The sequence below is a fragment of the Manacus vitellinus genome, unplaced genomic scaffold (assembly GCF_001715985.3).
Source record: "Manacus vitellinus isolate BGI_N305 unplaced genomic scaffold, ASM171598v3 scaffold_23_pilon, whole genome shotgun sequence".
Taxonomy (NCBI): Eukaryota; Metazoa; Chordata; class Aves; order Passeriformes; family Pipridae; genus Manacus; species Manacus vitellinus.
Window position 1 is genome coordinate 6,519,694 of NW_021939718.1, and position 23,035 is coordinate 6,542,728.

The window sequence follows — 23,035 nt, forward strand, 5'->3', positions numbered from 1 at the left end:
TTTTGTGATTGAACACGTGAGCCTTGTTGCCCTTATAGATTTATACAAAAAAAGCCTTTTTACCTCCTTTTGAAGTGAGCAAGACTTTTCACGGTATAGTGCTGCTAACAGGGCCCTTCTGCAATGAAAACCTGTGTTGCAGTATAAATTCTTTATGACACAGCAGAGATAAGAAATTATCTTAGCCAGAAATCATGAGATTTAAACAAAGACAAGGAAAGTCTGTTTACATCCACTCCTTGAAATTCTTAATTATATTTTAATTAAGCAGATTTGTAGGCTTCATAGGTAAATCCCTTTATCACTTTGTTTGCCCCATCTGCCTTGTGATTGTGATAAAGAAATATCTGTTTATCTGTTTGAAGAAAAATATCTCCCTGTGTTTCCTGGACCTTTAACGCCAGCTATGAATGGAATGTTTGTCCCTCTTTCCCAAAACCCTATATATACCAAAGTTGTGACGAATAAAGCATTCAGTTTTGTACACGGGTAAACTGGATCGTTGCTTCCTTAAACCGTCACAAATGGCTCCTGAGAACAGCAGCATGAATCCTTGAGGGGAATAGAGGCAAGGACGGAGAAGAGGTCCTGCTCCGCTGACAGGTCGCAATCGAACGGAACGAAAAGCGCGCTAAACCAGTTCCTCTCTGCTGGACAGAAGGTAAACGCGATTGCGGAATAGGGCGAGGTTTGAATGCTCGGAGGCCAAAGAGAGAGCTTCCTCCGATCGAAACAAAAAGGCTGCTTTAAGCACCTAGGGGCCAAAAATAGCTTCGAAACAAAAACGACGGGCAAATAACTGCCCTGAAAAAAAGACTGCTTAGGAAACGGGATCTAAGATGTCCTCAGAGAAAAAGACAGTTTACGAACTGATGAAATGCCTCCTTAAACAACATGGGCTCGAATTAGATGACTTTTCCTTGCAAAACTTACTGCTGTAGGACGCAGCGCCACTGCAAGTGGGAAGAGAGCGCCAAAATAGCGGCAGCTCCTCAGCACCGCCACTGCCGGAGGCGCCGCCCCTTAAGTGCCTGCGGCCGCGGCCGCCGCCGCTTACTAACCGCTGCCAAGCAGCAGCCGCTGCCGGGGGGCTCTGGCCGCCGCCCGTCTCGCCTTCCAGTTTCCAGCTCTGCCGTCGCCGCCAACCCGCGCATGGTGGAGGTGCGAGCGAGCGCCAGCGAGCTGCCGCGCTGCCTCAGCAAGCTTCTGTGTCGCCGCCTGCTACCGCTGCCAATGGCGGCCGCTGCCCAGCGGGGCTGCTCGCCGCCTTGCTCGTCGACCTGCAGTTTTCCAGCCTCTCCGCGCGCGGAAACCCGGGCCGCGACCCCCCGCCTCTCTGAGTCGCCCGTCCCCGACAAGCGCCCAGCCCGTTGAACTCGTTCTCCGATCTGAAGAGCTGCCTGACCGCCTCCCTCAGCGATTCCGAGCCGCCCAGCCTGGAGGACTCAGACTGCCGCCAGCCGCCTCTCCATCTCCGAGAATTGGGGGGGATGGGGAACCAGCCGTGGGGGGGTCCCACGTCGACCCTGCACGTAAGTGATCGAGAGAAGAAAGCGAAATCTCTCTCTCATTACTCCTTATAATCTCTTGTGGGTAACTTAAAACCAGTGTTTTACTTAAACTGGTTTTAGGGAGTTTCCTGTGGAACGGGTCTTTGTGCTGAAGTTTTAGCGAAGTGCCTTGTTCTTAGTTGTGTTTTGCTCCTGTAAGAACCTTTTGCCAAAATATCGTATTCAGCAAAAAAAAAAAGAGTTTTGGCAAAAAGAAAACGAACCCCTGACAAAAACAGTCTGCCAGGAGTGGGAAAAAAAAAAAAAAAAAAAAAAGTTAAAAATCCTCTTGCTAAAAGTCTGCGTTTGCAAAGGAAGAGATAAGGTGTGTTCACACAAAAGAGATCGTTTGTTGCTTAGTAACCGGGCGGGAGGTTTAAATCTTTCCGGCCAGAGAGAACTGTATAGCCTGACGCAGGAAGATTTAAACTGCCGGTTTCTCGGAGCTGGGGGGAAGTGGATTCTCTCGTCTTCTGGGATGGGAAAAAAGTAAAACCTTACTGCTTTATAAAAACTGGGACTTTGCTACTTTGTGGTTGGGGAAAAAATGTTCTCTTGTCTAGCAGTCTGAGGGGGGGGGGGAGACATAGAAAATCCAAACCTCTCTCTCGCTTTGAATTTTCCTGCTTACAAGATAGGGGGAGGGAGGCACTGCAAACTGAAACCCCTTCTATCACTCAGTTCCCTTATCAGTTGACTGCTTCTAACAAACCCTTTGGCGGGGGGGGGGGGGGGTAAAGAGGCAACAGGCAAACCCCAAAACCTCTTGGGAAAGCAAAAAAAAAAAGGCTACCTTTCTCAAGGAAAGCTAAGAAACCAATTAAAGCTAAACGTACTCCTAAAAAGCAAAGATTCTCTAGGGAATAAATAAACTGAGTTCCCTTTTGTTGTCTAAAGCCCTTAAAGCTGCCTTTACGCTGTCGTCTGCTAACATCAATATGATACCCTGACTCCTGTAATTAAAAATCAGAGATGAAATTGCAAGTCATTGTATAAATTTATATTGTTATTAACTAGGAATGTGTAAGTTTTGTCTCGTCGAAACCAGAATACTGGCCTGAATAAGCAATGGCGAACCACTTAAGTAAAAATGGAAAGAACTGTTATCTTGATTCCTGTGATATCTACAAATGAGAATGCCTGAAAATGAAGCCAAATGAAGAACCATACTGAACAGTGAAGTCAAAGAAAGCAACAACAAGAATCAGAGACTGTAAAATAAAATCACTAAATGCCTTGCCTTCTGTTTGCAGTATAGAATCTTCTAGTGTAACAATGTAATATTAAGTTTTGTTTTGTTGTTAAAATAATGTTTGTCTTTGTTTTCTAATTGTTTCAGCACGTGAAAAGATTCCCTGATAATTCGTATGAGGACTCATACAAGATTTGATGTGAATCGAATCTGGTTATACTAAGAAAACTTGCGGTATCTTTTTTTTAAAAATCATCAATAAGTTGCCATTTTAAATATGTATTTGCCTCATTATTCTCACTTTGACACTCACCATACACCACTGAAAGACTGCAGAGATACAAAAGGACTAGGAAGTAGTAAACAAGACCTCATAGGTGTGACTGTTATAGAAAGCACGTTTGTTTCACCAATGCTTAGGTTGCATCTAGTCCCTGAAATAAAGATCATAGATGCCTGATTTTTATGACCTTTGTTATGTCTCTGTATGGCCTTACCACAATGTAGGTATGTGCTTGTGTTAAAAACCAGTCTGTTTTCTTCACTTTCAGATTTCTGAACCTTAATTTTAGGGGGTTTAATTTTGATCGCCTAATTTGGCTTGAGAAATACATGAATACCAGTTATAGGAACTACAAAGGTGACAAGCTATTACATACAGATTTGATTTGAAGTGTTTTCTGGTTAATTCAATGGAAACAGGTTTAACAAAGCAGAGTTTTTACGGATTAAGGTGGACAGTAAGACTTCCATATTTTTCTTAAAACTGACTATAAAGATATGCAGAATGCTTTTACATTGATATGATTCCTTCATATGTCTTTATAATGCCAAGCTTTGTGTCCCAAAATATTCTGACATGTAATGCTTTCGTATAATTATACTTTCCATGTAAGAGGGGCACATGAGTGTAGGAAGCAAGAAGCAATGGTAAAATGGTTAAAATTAGTTCCAATATTTTGTTGACATATTTGGCTTTGTGATTACTGTAAGTGGCATAAAACTGCTTGAAACATTTTTTCAGGTATATAAATAGTTGTACATTGTCTGGAAAAAGAGACCTTCTTGCTAAATTAATTTTTACTTGTGGTGTTAAAAGTAAGGCAGAAGTGTTTCTTGTTAAATCCATTTAAGAATACTTTTGCTTCTAAGATGCAGCTATAGATTTTTGTTATTAGCTCATTCTGAATTGATACATCAAAGCATTGATAAGTTAAAGAAACTTTCAGCTCAACTTAAAGAAGATAATAATCAAGGCTTAGGTGGCATATTTAGTTTGCTTAATATGTTTGGTATAGTACCCTAGTTAAAGAAAGCATTTATAGTAATATTAATGGACCTGGTTTTATTTTTTTGTATTATGCTTTGTATTCTCTGTTTATTATCTTGTATACAACGTGGTTAATTGCAGTTTTTTGGAAAGCCTCAATCTCGCAGCTTGAAAACAAAAAGGGGGAGATGTTGGAGTATAAATTCTTTATGACACAGAAATCTTAGCCAGAAATCATGGGATTTAAACAAAGACAAGGAAAGTCTGTTTACATCCACTCCTTGAAATTCTTACATTATATTTTAATTAAGCAGATTTGTAGGCTTCATAGGTAAATCCCTTTATCACTTTGTTTGCCCCATCTGCCTTGTGATTGTGATAAAGAAATATCTGTTTATCTGTTTGAAGAAAAATATCTCCCTGTGTTTCCTGGACCTTTAACCCCAGCTATGAATGGAATGTTTGTCCCTCTTTCCCAAAACCCTATATATACTAAAGTTGTGATGAATAAAGCATTCAATTTTGTACACGCAAACTGGATTGTTGCTTTATTAAACCATCACAAACCTAGACCTTGAGGTAGTTCGCAACTCATACAGGAAACCTACTCCAAGGTAGTCTCCTTAAATATTGCCAAAGCAAAGGAGAAAACTTTTTCACCTTTTATGGTCTAAGGAGCTGAGCTTTTGGAACTTTATAATCAGCTTGAAGTATAAATGGACTTCTTCAATTTGGATGGAAGAACATGGCTCTCATTAAATTGTATATGTCTTTGGGGTAAAAAAACCTGCCATTGCCTTCCGCAAACAAAGCAAGAAACCTAACAGATTCAAGGACTCAGTTCTGAAAACTCAGTGTAGGATCAACCCAAACTGTACACATGTGGAATTTTACTTGCTTTATGAGGATCCAAACCACTTTTTTCCTACATAAGGACAAAATATTCCTACTTTACAAATGAAATGCATGCATAATTCAGTCACAACCTACAGGGACAGGGAGCAGTAAAAGGAATGAGGGATGCATGGGAGTGACTCGACTTAATGTTTGTGCTTCTCTAAAGATGACACATATTTATTAGCCAGGGATATATGTATGTATTCTCTTTATCAAAAGACATTTTAATACGCATTAGTTGCTGGGGTCTACACAGAGAGTCTCAGAGGGTCTTCTTGGGGGTCTTTAGGCACCCCAGGGGGGTTGCTGAGCGTTTGGACTTTGCTCGACCCTTCATCGTGGTCTCCCACACAAGGCATCGGTTTCGCCTCGGTTCTGTGAGCTGCGTGGGATGTTCCTGAGCAAACTGGGCAGTGCCATTTTGGCGTGTTACAGAGGTGGTGACAGAGCTCTCAAGGTGCCACTAGCTGTGAGTTCCTCTAAGCCATTTAGCCCAAAAGGCCATGGCAGCCCCAGGGCAGCCGCCCACATCCTGTAGGCCATGGCTGTCCATAGCCATGGATTCCTCAGGGGACGGGTGTGGCCGTGCGGGCATTGTGATCTCGCTGGTGATGTTGGCTCTGGAAAGCGCTGGTGGGGTCACAAAGGGCTCCTGCCTGGCAGCCCTATAAAAGCCGGGCAGCCGCCCCAACCCTTGGCCACAACCACCATGGCCCGCTACCGGCGGAGGTCGCGCAGAGGTCGCAGCCGCCAGCCGCAGCCGAGCGCCGCCCGCCTCCCGTCGCCGAGGCGTGCGGAGGAGACGCCGGACTCGCCGTCGCCGCCGGGGCGGCAGGAGGCGCAGACGCCGCTGAGCCGAGCTCAGGGCCTCGGCCTTACAGAGCCAGAGCGCCCAGAGCGCGGCCCTGACGCGGGCCTGGTTCTGCCAATAAAGCACAGCAAGCTCCCATCAGATGAGGGTGTCAATGTCCCTGGTGTCCCTGTGCGCCGGCAGCGACTCGCTCGGGGTGCGCCTGGGGCCCGCGTCTCTCTGCTCACCTGGGCTTTCCCTGGTTCATGAGAGCCCCCTGGACCCCACTCTGGAGTGCTCCACTGTGGATCGGGCCTCTCGGAAACGGGGCCCTATTCCACGAGTGCATGCCCTGCATGCAGTTTTGGGATTACGGCCACTAGTTTCCAGGCACTTCCTGTCTTCTCCCCCATCTGGGTATCAGCACCCCCTCAGCTCGCCAGGGTCTTCTTCTCAGTTTTATCCTTCTTTACCTGATATGCTGAAGATCCCTGAATCACAAACTTCTGTTGTTCATCAAAAGTCCTGAATTTCTTGGCCATATTGTCCATCTGAGCCAGCAACTTCTGGTGTTTCCCATACTCTGCATGGAAGTCATCCTTATAGCTCTGGTGTTGCCCATAGGAGAATATAGCTATGTATTTTCTAATGGGAAAAGGAGAATATTTGGATATTAATGTGTTCCGAGAGAACATTCTAATGTGCCTCTATTCTATAAAGCACACGTGCAATTTTACACCAAGCACATGGTGAATGCAAGATAAGCGTAAACAATTTACTGCCACAGTAAATGGCCTAAAGGTGTCCACTTACAGAGCTGGAGCGGTTGCAGCTCAGTGTGCCATGACACCTTGAATTAAACATCAGACATTGGCAAGGCCACAGGTTCTTCCCTAGAGAGGCAAGCCCCAAAACTGTGCAACAAGGAGAACACAAGGCTGTGGACTCCCGTGGGATGTGCACATGGAGTTCTCCTGAGGCTATTTTCGGGAATAGAGTTCAGGAACTCCCCCTGTAACATCAAAGAGCGAGCTGCAAAACCATCATCCACCTGCTAAGCTGCCCACTATTCTTTCCTGAGTCTCCTACGGTATCCTAGTTCACTTTGATCCTGATGAGAATAGGAGCTGGACTAGATCCTAAACTGACCAGAAATCTTTCATTTCTGACAGAAGAGTATTTACGCTTTCCATGTTCTTCCATAGGAAAACTAACAGCTGAAAGAAAATCTGCCAGCGGGTGAAATGAGCATAAATTGGGCTTTGCTTTTGCCATCACAGGAGGTGTTTGTTTTTCCACTGTAAACCTTCAGCTTGTTTCACCAACGTTCCCAGCTGTGTGTCTGACAGGTGAAGTTCTGAATGCTGTTGCTGTTGGTGGGGCAGAGCATCTGCCACCTTCCTCCTTTGGGGATGTGTCTGGGAGCTTACTAAAGGGGAAATGGTGGGGAGAGTTCCAGTTGGGAGGTGAAGTGCACTGCTCTGTTCTCAGATTTCAATTCACCTGCTGTCTGAAAGATAAAATTATTATCCACACCACGCAGCACCCACTCACCGCCTAAAAGCCCAATGGAAATCCAAACAAACAATCAAGTGGAGAAACAAAAAGCAAAAAACTCTCTGAATAGATGAGCAGAATGTGTCAAGGCAAAACAGAGAGCTCGGAGGAGAAGGGCAATATAGGACCAGTTTATTAAAGGCATGAACTCTCCAAGGCCCTCAGACAGACATTTTCCCTCCTACTTTCTTGTCTTTGTGCAGACTCTGCGTTAGCACTTGCTGCCCACACTGTAACCTGGTGAAAACTTCAAGACCTACATCTGGAGGCATTTTGAAGAAATCATTGATGGCTGCTCTCCATACCCTGCTGGTCCCTGAGATGTTATTATTTATATAATAATGAGTCATGCTAATAAAGATCCATGTTTCAGAGAACCATTCTTGAAAAGAAACTCATACAGGTAACCTTGATTGCAAGAGAACATGGCACAGACACACCTACAGGTACAACATTTATAGGCCTTGCTTAAGGCTTCCCTAAATATGAAATGACACAGAAGGGACCAGAATGGTGCCTTATATGGACAGTCAAGAGATTGTTACCATTAACTGTCTTCTTGTATATTTTATTGCTTGGTTTGGCCAGGAAATGACCATCACAAAAAACTGAAACTGAACAAGTAGATACTGAGAAATGGCTTGAAGAAAGAGGGTTGTGTGTATTTTACATATATGTGTATATATACATATACATACACGCTTTATATATATATTTAAAGTGTGTATGTGTGTGTGTGTGTGTGTATGTACTATAAAGATGTTTTGGAGTAGGCAGTATAGAAGAGTAAGCAAGTACTAGCAGAGGGAAAGACGCAAACTAGTGGAGACAAACACTGAAACAGTAAATTATAATCTGAGCATGGCAGCCATGAGACCGGATATGGGCAGAAATGGATATGGTCTTGAAAATAAAGACAAGATTTCATGGCATGGAAAGTGAGCTCTGGCAGATCATAGACCCAGCACGGGTCATCCCAAAGCACCTCAGTGACCTCACAGCCATTTGCTCTGCCTTGGAATGTGGAACTGCCCATTTCCAAGGACAGGAGGCGGGACTGCTCAGAGCGTTTCGCGCCTGGAGCAGGAACGCAGCAAGAGCGGCATTGGAGACAAACCGTCATTGTCAGAGCAAGAGCATTGTCCCAAAATAGGTTCTTGCACCCAGTGTGCAAAAGGCTGATCACGCACAGTGTGGAGGTAATTGATTTATTGGCAGTTCTGCACAGAAAGGGGTGCAGATCCGCAAAGCCAGCACAGTGACTGCCAATCCTTTCCCTGTTGGTACATTTTAGCAAACAAATGCATTAACGTTCATTGGGAACAAGTCACTTTTTCGTAGTCATACTAATTATATTCTATCCTCTATTGGTTAATGATTCTCTTGCTTCTCATGCTAGTTAGTCTGCATGCTCAGTCTTTCTCGTCCTTGGAGCCCGTGGATTTCTTGGGCCAGTGGTCATGAGTCAGTGGTTGTGATCTGCTCTTGCCGGAATTACCTTGTACCCAGTCAGAGCTCATTCAGCACAGTTGCTGGGTTGTCTTTACTAGTTTCTTCCCTATCTTGGGTGTTCTGCCAAATGTCCTGTGGCTCATAAATTCTGCATTCCTGGTGTCTACTATCAGTGGTACATATTTCTTCCTAAGCCTTGTTAACCTCCCTCTAGGTCTGAGATCATTGGAATATGTTGAACCTATAATAAGGCAATTCTACAGATGAGTAATTTGTCTTTCCAACACCTGGACATCACTTAGAGCTTGTTGGCTGCTTTCTCTTTCATTGATTTAATATCTCCTCTTGTTGATTGGGTTTGAAAGTATACAGAGATCAAACATCAATGAGCATCGTTCCGTAAGAAAAATTGTATGTCTTCCACATTTTGCAATAGGAGCAGTTGGGAGCAAGAGCAGCAGAAGTGCAGTGGGAGCCCGAGTTGGCAGAGCTGTGAGACAGAGCACAATCCACCATGTACTGGTGGAACAGGGCCTCAAACACCACCAGGATGCACATTGAGCTGAACAAGAGCTCCCAGGACTGCCAGGTGAGGGGTGGGCACTGGGCTCTGTGGGTTGGCACAGGGCAGGGGTTAGGCTGTGGTTTTGGTATCCAGTGCCCACGGGACCCGCTGGGCAGGGCTGGGGCCTCCTCGTGCTCCAAGGGCCCCTCTGAACACAGCCATGCCGGTGGAAGTGGCCCACGGGGGACAGCACGGAGGCTCCAGTGGAAGTCAGAGATTCCCCATACTGTGACACTCAGTAAACTTGTGCTCTGGCTCAGCTCCCAGCCAAAATGCATGGATTTGTCCTTGTTCCATGGTCACACGAGCTGTGCTGTCACAGCGGGAGAGGAGGCCCCATGGGTTGGCAGTGGCAGCGATTGCTGCTGGGCTGCAGAAGGCTTGGCTCCAGCAGGTTTAAATGTGACTTGGGTGTTTGACCTTTGTCATTGTGGCCACATGTTGTGGTGCCGGCATTCTTCCAGTTAATGTAAAGGCATTGACTCAGGACAAAGAGTCACTCTTTTGAGAAGGGATGCCTTCCTGCAGCAGGGGCATTTGCAGGTGGGACATGAAGGCATGGAGGTGGGACACGGAGTAATGGTGGTGGGACACAGTTCTGAGGTCAAAGCACTCCCTGGGGATGGGAGCCAAGCGTCGAGGAGCTTTGCCTCCTCATCTTGGGTATGTCAGACCATCATTTGTTTTATTAATAGTTGACAAGAATATTAGCATTGGGGGAGGAATAAGGGAGGGAGAAGATACCATTTCTTTCTTTTATCTCCATTTTAAATGGTTGTGGTCTGCCAGCTCAAACATCTGTCCAGTGCCAGAAGGGGAGGACAGGACTGATGGTCTGTAGGTGGTGATACCTTAATGCTCAGCTCCATTGCTGACCCAGTTCAATGCTGACTGTGCCACTGAAAATTTGCAATGAAGGTTTAAATTCAGAACTTGGAATTTTCAGATCTGACACCCAAAACTACCAGGTTGCATTACTTTCTGTTACTGCTTGTAGAATAATAGCAGTGCCTGCTTGTAGTGAATAGCTGGAAAAATACTCTGGTGTTTGGGAAGTGCTCTTGGTGTAAGATGAACTCTGTGTCTCTAGGGTTTGTACAGCAACCCAGCTGTGAAGCTGTGTGCTAAGGTTTTGTAAATGTTTCCTGCCTACTGAGTACTATCTGGGTTGTCTGAAGACACTGTATATTAGAAAAAAACAAACCTGCAATCAAACAATTTAAAAGTAATTCTTGAAGTAATTCAGGACACACAGAGGGAGGCTAAATTCCTGTTGTATGTCCATATTCATGTCTTTGAATGGCTCTCCTACCCCACAGCATGGTGCTTTCAATATATTGGAAGAAATTGCAGGCCAATTTGAGGACGTAGAATTTAAAATGACATTTTAAAGTAGGCAGCAGAGGGTAAAGAGCATTCCACACTCATCCGGAAGTGCTGCAGCCTGGCCGGTGGTGACACTGGGGCCAGCTCAAAGCACAGCACAGATGTCAGACTGCAGTGCTGGTGCATGTGTGAGCGTCTGAGCTGTGGGTTTTACTGGGAAAACTGCCCCTGCCCAGGGATGAAAGGCAGGAGGCAGGAAGAGAGTGTTCCTGAGCCACAGAGCCCACTCCTGTTGATCCTCTCACCTGCCTGCCTTGCCCCAGGTTGCACAGGTGCTTGGTCAGAGTTGGCCAGAGTTTGTCTGAGTCTGTTTGAAGTCTTGACTTTTTTGTTGTCAGTTAACAGCAGGAGCTTATTCTCATTTGAGAAGACTTAGAAGGGCTCTCTGCCTTCTATCATTTCAAAAGAGCTTGAAGCAAGAAATCTTCATAATTTTATCCTAAAATCTCAAATTTCAAAACATGAAAACTTTAAGACTTAATTTTTACAGAACATCTCTCCTTCCACTTGTTGTTTTCTGTAGCCTGTGCGAAGACCTTTTTTTCCTTTTTTTTGATGTTGAAGAGGATCCTGTACCAACTCAGGCCTTCCTTTCTGGGATTTCCTTTATCACATCCAGGCTGGCATCTTCTGAAGTTTCTCTGTGTATAGATGAATAGGTTTGGTGTCCTTGCTGCCCTGTGCACTGCTATCCTTACTGACACTTGTCTCTGCCCTTTGGCATTAACTGGAGCTGCACCAAAACAGTTTTGGTCTGTGTTACAGCCAGTGATGCTCCAGGGAAGGAGGACCCTTTGGCAAATGCCTTGCTGTGTGCTTCCTGGAGTGATGTTCAAGAGGATGATCTAGAAGAAAACTTTTTTAATTATTACTTTAGTTGTTATTTTTAATTTCTTCTGTAGTTCCTTGCATGACTGGGGCTTTGCATCTGTGCAGGACTGGAACAGTCAAATGCCCTGGTTGGCTGGCCCAGAGAAAGCAGCAGGAACATACTGGTGGAGCCAGGCTTCTTGCTGGCAGCCACCCTGTAGGTTCACTTCACTAACTTTTAAGAGCACACCCTGGTTGTAGTGTTAAACTAACACTAGTGTTGTTAAAGTATCTCCTAATGTTTGTATCCTAAAGTCACACCAGTGCTGGACATTCAGGCACTTGAAAGCAGGGAGTCCCTACATAACTCAGTTGAAAAATCTGCCGGTGAGGGAAGATTCTTGGGGTTGATGAAATTTGCCTTGGAGTTGTATGCAGCCATAGATGAAATTTTTTTCTTTGGGGAAGCTTAGAACAGAGGCAAAAGAATCAAGTTTCCTGCAGCTGCCACCAGTGAGGAATGATCTGCTCAGTCCCTCCTCTATCTTTTCAGTGCTGATCTAGAAAACAGTCTTTCTGCATCTCTGTAAGCCTGGAGAGATGCATTTGACATCAGTGGCAAGACTTCCTGCATGCTTCTGTTAAAATAATGCCCATTTTGTAGGCTAAACAATCAATTACTCAATTTCCCAAACTGGAAAATACTTCTGCAATGGCTGCTTGTAAGGATACAGGAGATACAGTATGATATAGTAGACCAGCAGTGGGACTGGGAAAATAATGTGGTGGAAACATCTGGAAAGCAGATCAAGAGCAGCATAGTCCCATGTGCAAGTCTCACATCATTGTCCTGCAGTTCAACCTGCTGTTTCTTGTTGCTGTAGTTGCATTGGTGCTCCCCTGTATTGCAGAAGTGTCGTACGGTGGGCTTGTTTGGTGGGATGTTGGACCTGCAGATATTTTCTGTACAGCTACTTCCCCGTGGTGGGTTTTTGCTTGAGATGAGGTCCCTGGCACAGCCTCTTGTGAAGGATATTCTACATCTCTTTTCAGACCCCCATTCCCTTTTTACAAGGCTTTTTTCAAGACATTTTAATGATTTTTAAGCTCCAGCAGAAAGCGGCACCTTCTGTACTAACTGATCGGTGCAGCCAAACAAACCAAGGCTTTTAGGTCTGACTAACCATTTCACATTTATGCAAATAATTGCATGTAGAGCTGAGGAAAACAAAAAGGGTTTTTGCGCCTGTTGAAATCGGCATTCATCTTTTCTAGTTGTAGTCCTTGTTGAAGCTGACTCCAGTATGTGTTTTCTTGGGATCAAATAAATCCCAGAGTTGGATGCTGCCCCAACTTTGTGATTTATTTCCCAACTGCTCTCCTCTTGTTTGTAAGCTGAGCTCCAGCCAGTTCGATTGTACTCAAGCACTTGCATTTCAAGAGAAGTATATGCCTATTAATTCTGGGAAGTGGGAAGGGATGACTTGCTAATTAAATGCTTTGCTGAATTAGAAGCTGAGTAACTGCTGCTATCTCAGTGGTTTTGTGGCCAGCTGCTTTCAGAGGGAGAATTGTGACAGAGCAGCTCTTTCTAGTGACTGAAATAGTAGCAAAATCTTCAAAATACAGTTATCCATTTAAAATTATGGGCCTAGTTAATTGCCAGCAATGGAGTGTAGACTGAAGTTTTCACAGAAACTATTTTTATCTTTTAGCCAAATGAAGTGCATGCATTTAACTTCCCTTTGTCAAATGCTGGCAAAGATAATCCTCAGGGAAGCTTTGACTGTGTCCAGCAAACAAGCTCAACGTAAGTTTTGCTTCATGTTTTCTTTCATGGCACATTTCAGTGGATTCTGTGGCTTTGAGCATATGGTGAAAACCTTTACAGGAGCATGTTCCTGGTGATGACTGCAGTAGGAAATGAATTCCCAGCAATACGTGGCTTCTTGCTAGTTACAAACACTTGCTTTTCTGTAGAATTCTTTTTGGTTTTGTTCCTAGAAAAAAATTACCTTCTGAGTACTTTCCCCCTCTTAGTGGTATTTTTCAAAGGTTTTGGAGCTCAGGATGGTCCAAGCTTGACCAGATCCGTTCTACAACTGTATGTCAATATGATTATGGTTGGCAGCATGCTGGCCTTGATGGAGAGTTGTCTTATCTTAACAGCCACAAAAACAGTATCTGAAAGGGTCCAGGCTTCCAAGGCTGGTACGAAGCAAGCAGCAGGAGTTTAAGTTAGGAGGGAGAGGTCCTGCCTCCACTCCTGGCCTGCCTATCCTGAGCACCTTTGAGGGCACCTTCTTCTTTGGGAAGGATGACTTGAATGAAACTGTACTTTTTATGTCAGATTAAATTGATTTAGCTAATTTAGCTCTAAATAATTCTGGTTTGGAAGCCTAGGTAGTTTTAATGAGGTTTTGCTAATTTTCCTCAAAATCCAGTTCAGACCAGCTTTCACGGACCCTGTGTAGGCAGTGCTCAGTTTGTGCAAAGTACCTGCAAAGTTAAGGCAGAACTTGCAGTAGTGTTACACACAGAGCCATTTAAAAAATGGCCTTTTTTTCTGTTGTAAATATGGCAGTTTTGGAGCGAGGGATCAATCCATAGTCCTTGGCTATGGACAAAACTGGAGCTGTATCATGTTGAAATACTGGGCAGTGGCCTTGTGCAGCTTTGTGACTTTCAGAAAGGACATGGTAAATTGAGACTCAGGTTGTTGATGCTTTTTCTTGGAGCCTTAATTGGGCATTTTAGAGTGGTTGAAGCATTTCAGGTGAGCCAAAGCTGGTTTCCTGTCCTCGGTCAGGGCCATTGCTGTGGCAGGTCCCACACAGGAGGCTTGGTAAGGGCAGTGGGAGTGAGGGCAGCACCCAAGAAGGCTCCAGGGCAGGATCTGCCTACCAGGAGAGTGCCGGGGCAGCTGCCCGAGTGCTGCCTGTGGCTGTCACTGCAGCGGTTCTCAGGAGAACAAGCAGCACAGCCCTGCAGTTGTGTGAGGAAATTGTAACCACACTGACAGGTAAAACTGGCAAAGTCTGAACGTGTAGAGGCAGTTGGAAATCTGTTTACGTCCTAGCTTGCTGTCAGAACGGGGAAATGTTTTTCTTCCCCTGTGAAGACCAGTTTTAACATTCCTGATACAACCATACTTCTCATGTTGAAGTAGTGCCTGAAGGGCTCAACATTTTTCAATGTTTTTATAGTTACGGAGCGTTGCAATTCAAACTCCGGGCTCAGGCAGAAAAGGCATCACAAAATCAAGGTGCAGAGGTTACTGATGGACCTGATGGACCATTTTCAGGTATGGTTGCTTTTCATTTTTTATTGGATGTCTGTAAGTTTTAAACCTAGTAATTAATTTCTGTGGTGTTTTCTTGGAACAAGTGATGTGTTCAGACATCTCAGGTGAATATCATTCATTATTGAACTGTTCTGAGCACTGTTTCCCCAAGAAGCCTTGTGTCTCCAGGCAGACACAAGGTGGACATGCACCTTACAGGCTCTCAATGGTACCAGCAGCAGTGGTCCTGCCTGCAGCAGTGAGCTGAGCCAGGTACATCCACCTTCACAGAGTAAAATAGGCTCTCACTTGGCTCTGGCTGCAGTTGCCTGCCAGCAGGGACATCCCTGACAATGAAAGTGCAGCTCTTGCTCTGTCTGTACACAGCAGAGCATTTTAAGCTAGCATTGTCATGGCTTTTTGGAAAGAGAAAATTTAACATGTGTGGCCTTGACTCCAAGGGAGCTTGTCTAGGGTTGATTGTAGGAGGTGGTGCCGGCACTGCTCCCCCTCTGTTTTTTGAACTGCTCCGTAATGCAGTGTGAGAGGAGCCACTTTCATGTATTTCAGAACTTCTCATTGGGGAAGTTCTGTTTGACATTGAATGATGATATGTGTGATTCTTGGTGGTGGTGTAAATAGATCTCAAGTGAATATTTAACATTCAGTAATTGGGGTCTGAAGACTTGCAGCAGTAAGGCAATTGTGGTATTGGGGGGTACTTTTGTTTTGGGCTGGCATTGAGGAAACTCAGGTAGGACAGGTCTAGTTGCTGGTAGGACATAGGGCAACATGCTCCATGCAGTACCAGTTAGGAACTGGGGTTTGTCACAGCATCACAGAATATACTGAATTGGAAGGGATCCACAAAGATCATCAAGTCCAGCTCCTGGTTCCGTGAATCCCACCATGTGCCTGAGAACACTGTCCAAGTGCTTCCTGAACTCTGGCAGACTTGGTGCCATGATCACTGTTCTGGGGAGCCTGCCAAGTGCTTGACTACACTTGGGTTGAAGAACTCTTTCCTAATTTCCATGTAAATGCTTCAATATGGTTTCAGGTTATTTTTTCTTCAGGGACATGACATTAGGAAGTGCTTTGCTTGACTGCTGTGGGAAGTTTCTGCATTATTCAATTACCATTGAATTTAACTTCTCAAAACATTAGCAGTGCCTTCAATAGACAACTGGCAAGTTTACAGTGTTCTACAAAATTTAACTGTGTGTGTTTGAGTGATTAGGTTTGCAGTTGAACACCAGAAAGGCAGAGTCCAGGGAGCAGCCAGCGTGGAAAGGTATTAAAGGTTTGCCCTCCATTACAAAATTGAAGCACTTCATAGGAACAGGTCAGTCTCTGTGTGCCTGATACAAAGAGAGAAGGCTCCCTGTTTTGTCACCATTACTCATTTAGCATCTTTCAGGTACCAAACACAAGTTAGTGGTTTCAGACAAGTGCCTACTGTGTCATATCCTCTCTCTCAGCCTACTGGCCCCAGCTCTGCTGGTGCAGCCCTGGACAGAGTTGTCTTTCTGGGCTGCCAATGCACATTGCTGGCCCCTGTCCAGCCTCAAGTATCACTCATTTATGAGCATTTGTTAATGACTGTTTGTTTGTTAATGCCCAACTCAATGCATCTTTACTATCTGGCTTCTTACAGACCTGGAAATGCTGAACAAATACAGGTTTATCAGTCCTGGTAAATACTTTTAGGCCAACTTCCTTGCCTTCTCCCAACCTCCCATATGACACATTTTTTTTCCCTCCCTTTTGGCCTTATTTTAGAAAGAAAAACAGAGATCAGAAGAGTCCCACAAAGCACTTCAGATCCCGTGCCTGAGAGGAAAAGAACAACACCCATGAACCCTGCAAACATCTTCCAGAAAATTTCCAGTGGAGTTTCTGACCGACCATTCAAGGACAGGGTAATTCACTTGTTGGCTCTGAAGAATTACAAGAAGCCAGAGTTACTTAATCACTTACACAGAGATGGAGTCATGCAAAAGGACAAGGATTCCCTTGAAATGATCCTTCAGCAGGTGCGATCCTGAAGTTTGCGCCAGCAGTTTTTCCCTCCTGCTATTCTTTTATTCCGAATTCCTACCTGTGTCACTCCAGTGTTTAAATTAGAAATTGATGAGCAACTTATGTAATGCTCTTTGTTTAAGGTTTTCGATAAATTTTATCCATATGGGCCAAACTGCAAGTCCACGAGAGGAAAGGAAAGAAAGATTGAAAACTTTTGGGGCAGAGGTTTTTTTTTGCTAGAATGGCAGGCATTAATTATCTCTTTCTAATGTTGTTGCTTCTCATGTCTTATCTTTTATGTCTCTTTTCCTTGCACTGTTCTACTGCTTAATGGAGAGGAACTGCCCAGGGGTTCTCTTGACTGTGGGAAATAATTTGTTGTGGTACTTTTTTTTCAGCTTTAATTTAGCTTTGCAGTAGCAGTTTTTGATCTGCAGTTTGCATTTAGATGTAATGAACATTTAGTTTCTTAATTATCTTCCTGTAGGTAGCCAACCTGAATGCAAAGGATAATTCCTTCAGTCTGAAGGAACATTTATTTAAAGACATTCAGAAAGATTGGCCTGGCTACACTGAAGTAGACAGAGAGGTTTTGGAGATAAGACTTTCTAGGTAAGTCCACTCTGTAGGGGAAGGATGAGAGCCATTTCAGAAAACTTCCTGGGAAATGAAGTATGACAATACTTCCCTCTAGGGAAAGAAGTATGACAATAGATATTTTTGGCTAGTAACCTGAAATGTTGGGCCATCCTTACAGAAAATCAGCTTTCTCTCAAAATGCCACCAGCACCAGCCATTTGACACCTTGGGGACCTTCTGATACAGATGCTCCATCAAGAACTTCTGAGGTATTTGGCGCATTTCTTAAACATTCTGTACAGAGCATTAAGATATTTTTACCACACTTTCTATTGGTGTAACAGCTGAGATGTGAAGCACTAATCTTGTTTTTAGCGTATAAACACACCTGAAGCATTTCTTTCTAATGGGATTCCTGTAATCTTTTAAAGATGGTTGTTGCAGTGTCAAAGACTGCAAAAAACTTGCAGATGTGATTTGTTTACTGTGATGCACAGGAAGCTCTGCTAAAGACAAGATGTGTTTGTGTCTTTGGTACCTGGTTGTGTCTGTTCAAGGTTCTTTGTGATCTGGCAGCTCTAGACCATAAAACACACCAAACATCCTTGTGGTACTGTCTAAATAGAAATCTTAGGAAAGACTAGAATAAGGACAAATTACAGTAGTGATCCACTTGGAGGAATATTGTTTTTCCCCCTCTAGGCAGCATTTAAGGCCCAGTTTTGGTTCAGCAGAGCCCATGTGTGAATAGTTGGAAGCTTTCTGAGCCTCAAACTGCACGTCAGTGCACGCAGTGTACAGAAATAAGCTGGGAAGCACAGAAAGCCTTCCACCATGGAGAGAATTGCCTTGGAATAGAGGAGGGAGGACACAGCTTTATTTTTCCCTCACCCCCCTTCCAGTCATAGCAGGAAATGGTGCAGGTCCCAGCAGCCTCTTTTGACCTGTCTCTGTCCACACAGAAGGTGGACTTCTTTCAGCAGCTGGCGCAGAGCCATGTCTGGCACTCCTGGACCCAGCTTCCAATGTACATGGATTTGAGCAGGGATGCTTGGGAGGGAAGAGGATATGAACCAGTGCTTCAGCTGGAGTACAGCTGGAAGGACAACTGTAGCCAGACTGGAGCTTTTCCCTATTCTTCCCAGCTCTGCACTTGACACGCTGTGATCAGCACCCACCGCCTTGCTTCCCAGGGCCGCTTTAGTAAATCGTGTGGCTGTGTGACAGCAAAAGCTGAGTCTTACCCCAGCGTGTCCAAGTGGAAATTGGGACCTAAACAAAACTGACCCAATCTCCTTGTTTTGAGGAAGCCTTTGATAGAGCTGCTGCAAGGAGTATCTTTCTCCCAAAGCCTTTCAGCTGTTGAGGAAGGACTTTTTATATCCCAAGATGAGAAACTAGGAATGATATAAACCACATATTTAGCAGCAGTATTTCCTTGTTTGACAGCTCTGTGTAGCTGAGAATGATGTATTTTCAACACTTGCCTGTTCAGAAATGCTTCTTTCTCAGAATGGGAGCAAAGCCTAATTCTGACCATATATTAGTTATTTTGTTATTATTACAGAAACGGCCTCTGGATTCCAATTTCACCTTCCCTGTGGTGAGCAAAAAGCAGAGGATTGGTCGCCTGGCCAGTCGAGTCCAGCCAGCAGCCGGTGGCCTCAGTCCTGCTTCCTCAACGCTGCCTCCCACAGACCTTCCAACTTCTAACACATCTGAAACTGTCAGCTCCATTTTCCTCTGCACCTCTGAGGTGCAACAAAAGGATATACCTCAGACTCCTTTTGAAACTCCAGTGCATGGTGAGTCAGGTCAAGGACAGTTTTAAGCCCATCTAGTTGGTTTGCTTGTCTATAGGAAAAATCTGTTTATCTCAGGTGTCAAAATTCTGCTTTTCTGTAGGGGTTGAAGAAACTTTCACTGTCTCCGCAGACCCTGTGTCATCAAGGGAACAACCAGACTACTTCATGTGAGTAAAATAACAGTTATCTCCCTTGATACTCAGTGGGGAGCAGTCTTAAGTTCCTTCCTCTTTTGGAAAGATGAGTTTGAGAAGGTTTTGATGGGCCCTCAGTGCTCAGAGCCAAAACGAATACTGTGATGGAGAAGGGCAGGATGAGCCTGACACTTGCTGGCAGTGCAGTCACGCAGCGTCAGCTGCAGCAGTGGTGTTGTGTCCCCATGTAGGATCTGCAGTGCGGTAGGGGAGGGGGAAGTGTGTCTGTCTGGTCAAACACTGCCAATTGGTTCTGTGAGAGCAGGGACATTGGCAAGGGCGCTCAGGCCTCCTGCAGCTCTGCAGCTTTGGCGCATCTTCCATCTGCCTTCGAGTTGGTGGCATGGCAGCGCCTGGATCCCATATGATACAGTCAGGGATGCTCCATGGAAAGACTGAGGGAAAGCCTGGCCCTACAGGGGAGCAGTTTCGTGCTTCCCATGTTAGGCTGAGGACTTCAATGCACTTTCAATTCCCAGCCTCTGCTAGGTGAAAATTAGCAGATTCGGCTCTTTGCTGTCTGTTTCCCAGTCAGCTGGGAGCAGTGTTAATGAGGACCACTATGGATGGTTACTTTTTGTAACTGAATATTGAAGTAGGAAGCCGAGATCAAAACCTAAAGAAAAAAAACCTTCATGCAAGATTTCATGAAGTTGGCTTAGTTCTGATTGGGATTAAAAACTTAAATGAAAATTTGCCTGTGAAAGGAGACATGTCTGGCACAATCTCACAGATAATCTCCTGGTCTCAGTGACATGGGAAAAATTAGGTTGTGCTGTATCAGCCATCTGCCTGACCCATTATCATAGTTTGAGACCTCCAAAAATCCAATTTCCAAGTCCAAGCCCCCCTCCCACAATTTGGTTCAGTGTGAGAGGGTTTTTCAGACATAACACAAGACTCAGTATGGGAGGAAGGGAATTATATTACAATTATTACACAAATAAATACTATAATACATTATATACACAACTTTAACTCTCTCTCCTATGGTAAAGCAATATTTACATTAGGTCAAATCCCTCCTTTCCCTCCAATGAAAGTCCAGAAGGGAAGAAGGAAAGATCCTTTCCCCTTTCAGGGCAGCAGTGTCTCTCCAAAGCAGCAGTCGTAGCTGGAGTTGTTGTAGCTGGAATCTCTCTCTCTCTCCCCATTACACACAAAGGGGTCTCCTCTCACCCCTCTCAACCCTTTGGCTCCAACCGAAGGTCTCGCCCGTGGACTGCCACCAGGGACCAAAGCTCGCTTCACCACGGTCATATCACAGAATGCAAGACATCCCATGAAAGTCCCTTCCTCAAGGGGTCGAGTTCCCTTGAGTCAGAATGTTCAGGGCAGCTCTCAGTTCGGTCTTTGCCCCAGGCGTCCTACCAGAGCTCCTTTGCTCTGTCTCAGCTGCCAATGTGGCAGCAGGGGCGGGGCAAGGCCACTTCCCCCGCATTCTGTCCGGCCATCCAGGATGTCTCTGAGCTTCTCAGCTCCTCTCTCCAGTGCTGCTGCATTTCAGGACTCCCTTCAAATGGAAGTCTACCCCCTCCTTTTAAGAGGGGTCTCCAAGGGTTTTTGGGAAAGTAATTCAGTCTTACCCCAAAAACAGTCTCTGCTGAGTTTTCTCTGCTTTGTTGCCAGCTCTCCCTCCTGCAGGAACATCTCTGCATCTCTCAGCTGGCTATGTGCCATCTCTGCTGCTTGCTATCTCTTTTGGCTCTCGGCCACAGTTCTCTGTTCAGTGCTGCTCCGCTGCCGCTTTCAGTGTCTTCTGCTGCCCACTCGCAGTGGCGAAACTCCCCCAGCCTTTGACTACAGCACCTGATCCAGTTTTAACGCTGTTCTGGGCTTCCACAGCCCCCAGCTGGGGGCTGGGGGGGCCTAGCCCCCCCAGGGCTCGCTGGCCCCTCAGCTCCTCGTGGCTTCACAACGTGGCTACTTCTCTCCAGCTACATCATCTTCCCTCTTTTCCGGTCTGTTATAATATGCTGATTTCAAAGGAGCGAAATGTAGCTTCTGATTGGGCCCTACACCAAGAACACCACCCCCTCAGGGGTTACCACTTTTCTAACTCCAGGGGAAAACACTGTTTTTACCCCATAACACCCATAGAAGAAGTTTGAAAACTGAGAGCACCTGCAACATGATCCAGCTCAAAGCACTTTGGTAGTTTATTCCAGCTTCTCTTCCTGATTCTTAGTGCTACGTAATTCATGAGTATGATCACAGCTTTAGCATAAAGATAATTTCAATCTTAATATAGATAGTATGAGTGTAAAGGGACTCAGAGTTTTTAAGCAAAGTGTATGCAAAAGCCAGAAAAACAAAACAGGTTCATGTTTCTCCCCATTTCGCCTCTCCTTTCTTCCCTCTCTACACTCTTGCACTGTGGGTGCTATGGTGGGCTCTTGCTAGGGGATGTCACTGTGCATAAGCCAGAAGTCCAGGTTATTGCTTCACAGGTACTTCCCAAAATGTTGAAGAACATCTGTAGTTTGCTTTTCAAATATCATCCAGCATGCTGATTGGGTGCATCTGGCCTGGGATGCATCACTGGGAGAAGTTGTTTTCTGTGGCCCATTTCTAGAGTTACCTGACTACATTCTCTTGAAGCACATGTGCTTGCCTGTAGAAGCAGGAAGCCATGGAGTGAACTCACTTGAGATTGGGTGTCTGGGCTTGACATTCACCATGTACTTGGTGTAAAATTGCACGTGTGCTTTACAGAATGGAAATGAATTAGAATGTTCCCTTAGAACATCTTAATAGCAAAATGTTTTCCATCTTCCATTAGAAAATACACAGCTATAGTGTCCTATGAACAACGCCAGAGCTACAAGGATGACTTCAATGCAGAGTATGGCGAATACCAGAATTTGTTGGCTCAGACAGACAACATTGCCAAGAAATTCGGGAAGTTTAATGAACAACAGAAGTTTGTGACTCAGGGGTCCACAGAATATCAGGTAAAGAAGGATAAAACTGTGAAGAATATCCTGGTGAGCTGAGGGGGTGCTGATACACAGATGGGAGAGAAGACTGGAAATGCCTGGAAACCAGTGGCCATAATCCCAAAAGGTTTCCTGACCCTCTCTTTCCCATGACTTTTAACACATAACTAAACCTACAGCAAAAATTTACTCATCTTCCAGGTGGCTGATCCCAGCTGCAATTTTAGCAGAGAGGGCTGTTCAAAACCTGATGTTCTGTCCATCCAGCCTTGGCTTCTCTGATTTGAACACACATTCCATGTCTTCAGTATCAGAATTCTTTAGTTCTGTGTGAAGGCTGAGGCTTTTTGGATGGCATTTATTTTGGTTTTGGCCAGATTGCAAATGTATTTGTGAGCAGAAGGAGTATTTTAGTGTCATGGTTTGAGATAGCCCCAAAATCCAATCCCCTAGCTCCATTCCCCCTCCCACATCTCAACCTAATGTGAGATGGGTTTTTCCAGACAAAACACACACCAGACTCAAAGTGGGGGAAAGGGAATATATTACAATGACTATACAAATAAATACCACATCACATTATACACACGATCACAACTATCTCTACCACGACATATAGTATTTACAGTGGACCAGATCTCTTCTCTCCTCCAAATAAAAGTCCAGGAGGGAAAGAAGGACAGATCCCTTTCAGTCTTTGAACAGCAGCATCTTCTGAGGCAGCAGTCTGTCTTCTTATCC

At 44.8% G+C, this 23,035-nt stretch overlaps 1 protein-coding gene and 2 long non-coding RNA genes across 4 annotated transcripts in view; all 3 read left to right on the forward strand.

Moving 5' to 3' along the window:
• Positions 1–1,319: 1,319 nt before the first annotated feature.
• Positions 1,320–4,543, forward strand: LOC108639726. The gene is made up of 2 exons (XR_001920700.2): positions 1,320–1,532; positions 2,890–4,543. It is a non-coding gene; the product is annotated as an uncharacterized LOC108639726 (long non-coding RNA).
• A 3,774-nt stretch (positions 4,544–8,317) lies between these two features.
• On the forward strand, positions 8,318–13,282 carry LOC108639686. The gene is made up of 3 exons (XR_001920667.1): positions 8,318–8,455; positions 9,145–9,297; positions 13,185–13,282. It is a non-coding gene; the product is annotated as an uncharacterized LOC108639686 (long non-coding RNA).
• A 1,434-nt stretch (positions 13,283–14,716) lies between these two features.
• The window catches only part of ELL2 (elongation factor for RNA polymerase II 2), an 11,878-nt gene continuing 3,559 nt past the window's right edge, over positions 14,717–23,035 (forward strand). Inside the window, exons 1-7 of one of the 2 annotated variants that reach the window (XM_029959947.1) lie at positions 14,717–16,046; positions 16,535–16,788; positions 17,265–17,389; positions 17,535–17,625; positions 18,924–19,161; positions 19,262–19,328; positions 22,138–22,309. In XM_029959947.1, the coding sequence (XP_029815807.1) occupies positions 16,609–16,788; positions 17,265–17,389; positions 17,535–17,625; positions 18,924–19,161; positions 19,262–19,328; positions 22,138–22,309 (873 nt within the window). In that variant the 5' untranslated portion in view covers positions 14,717–16,046; positions 16,535–16,608. Of the gene's footprint in view, positions 16,047–16,391; positions 16,789–17,264; positions 17,390–17,534; positions 17,626–18,923; positions 19,162–19,261; positions 19,329–22,137; positions 22,310–23,035 lie in introns of those variants that run through there. The other variant, XM_029959946.1, reaches the window with a different exon arrangement.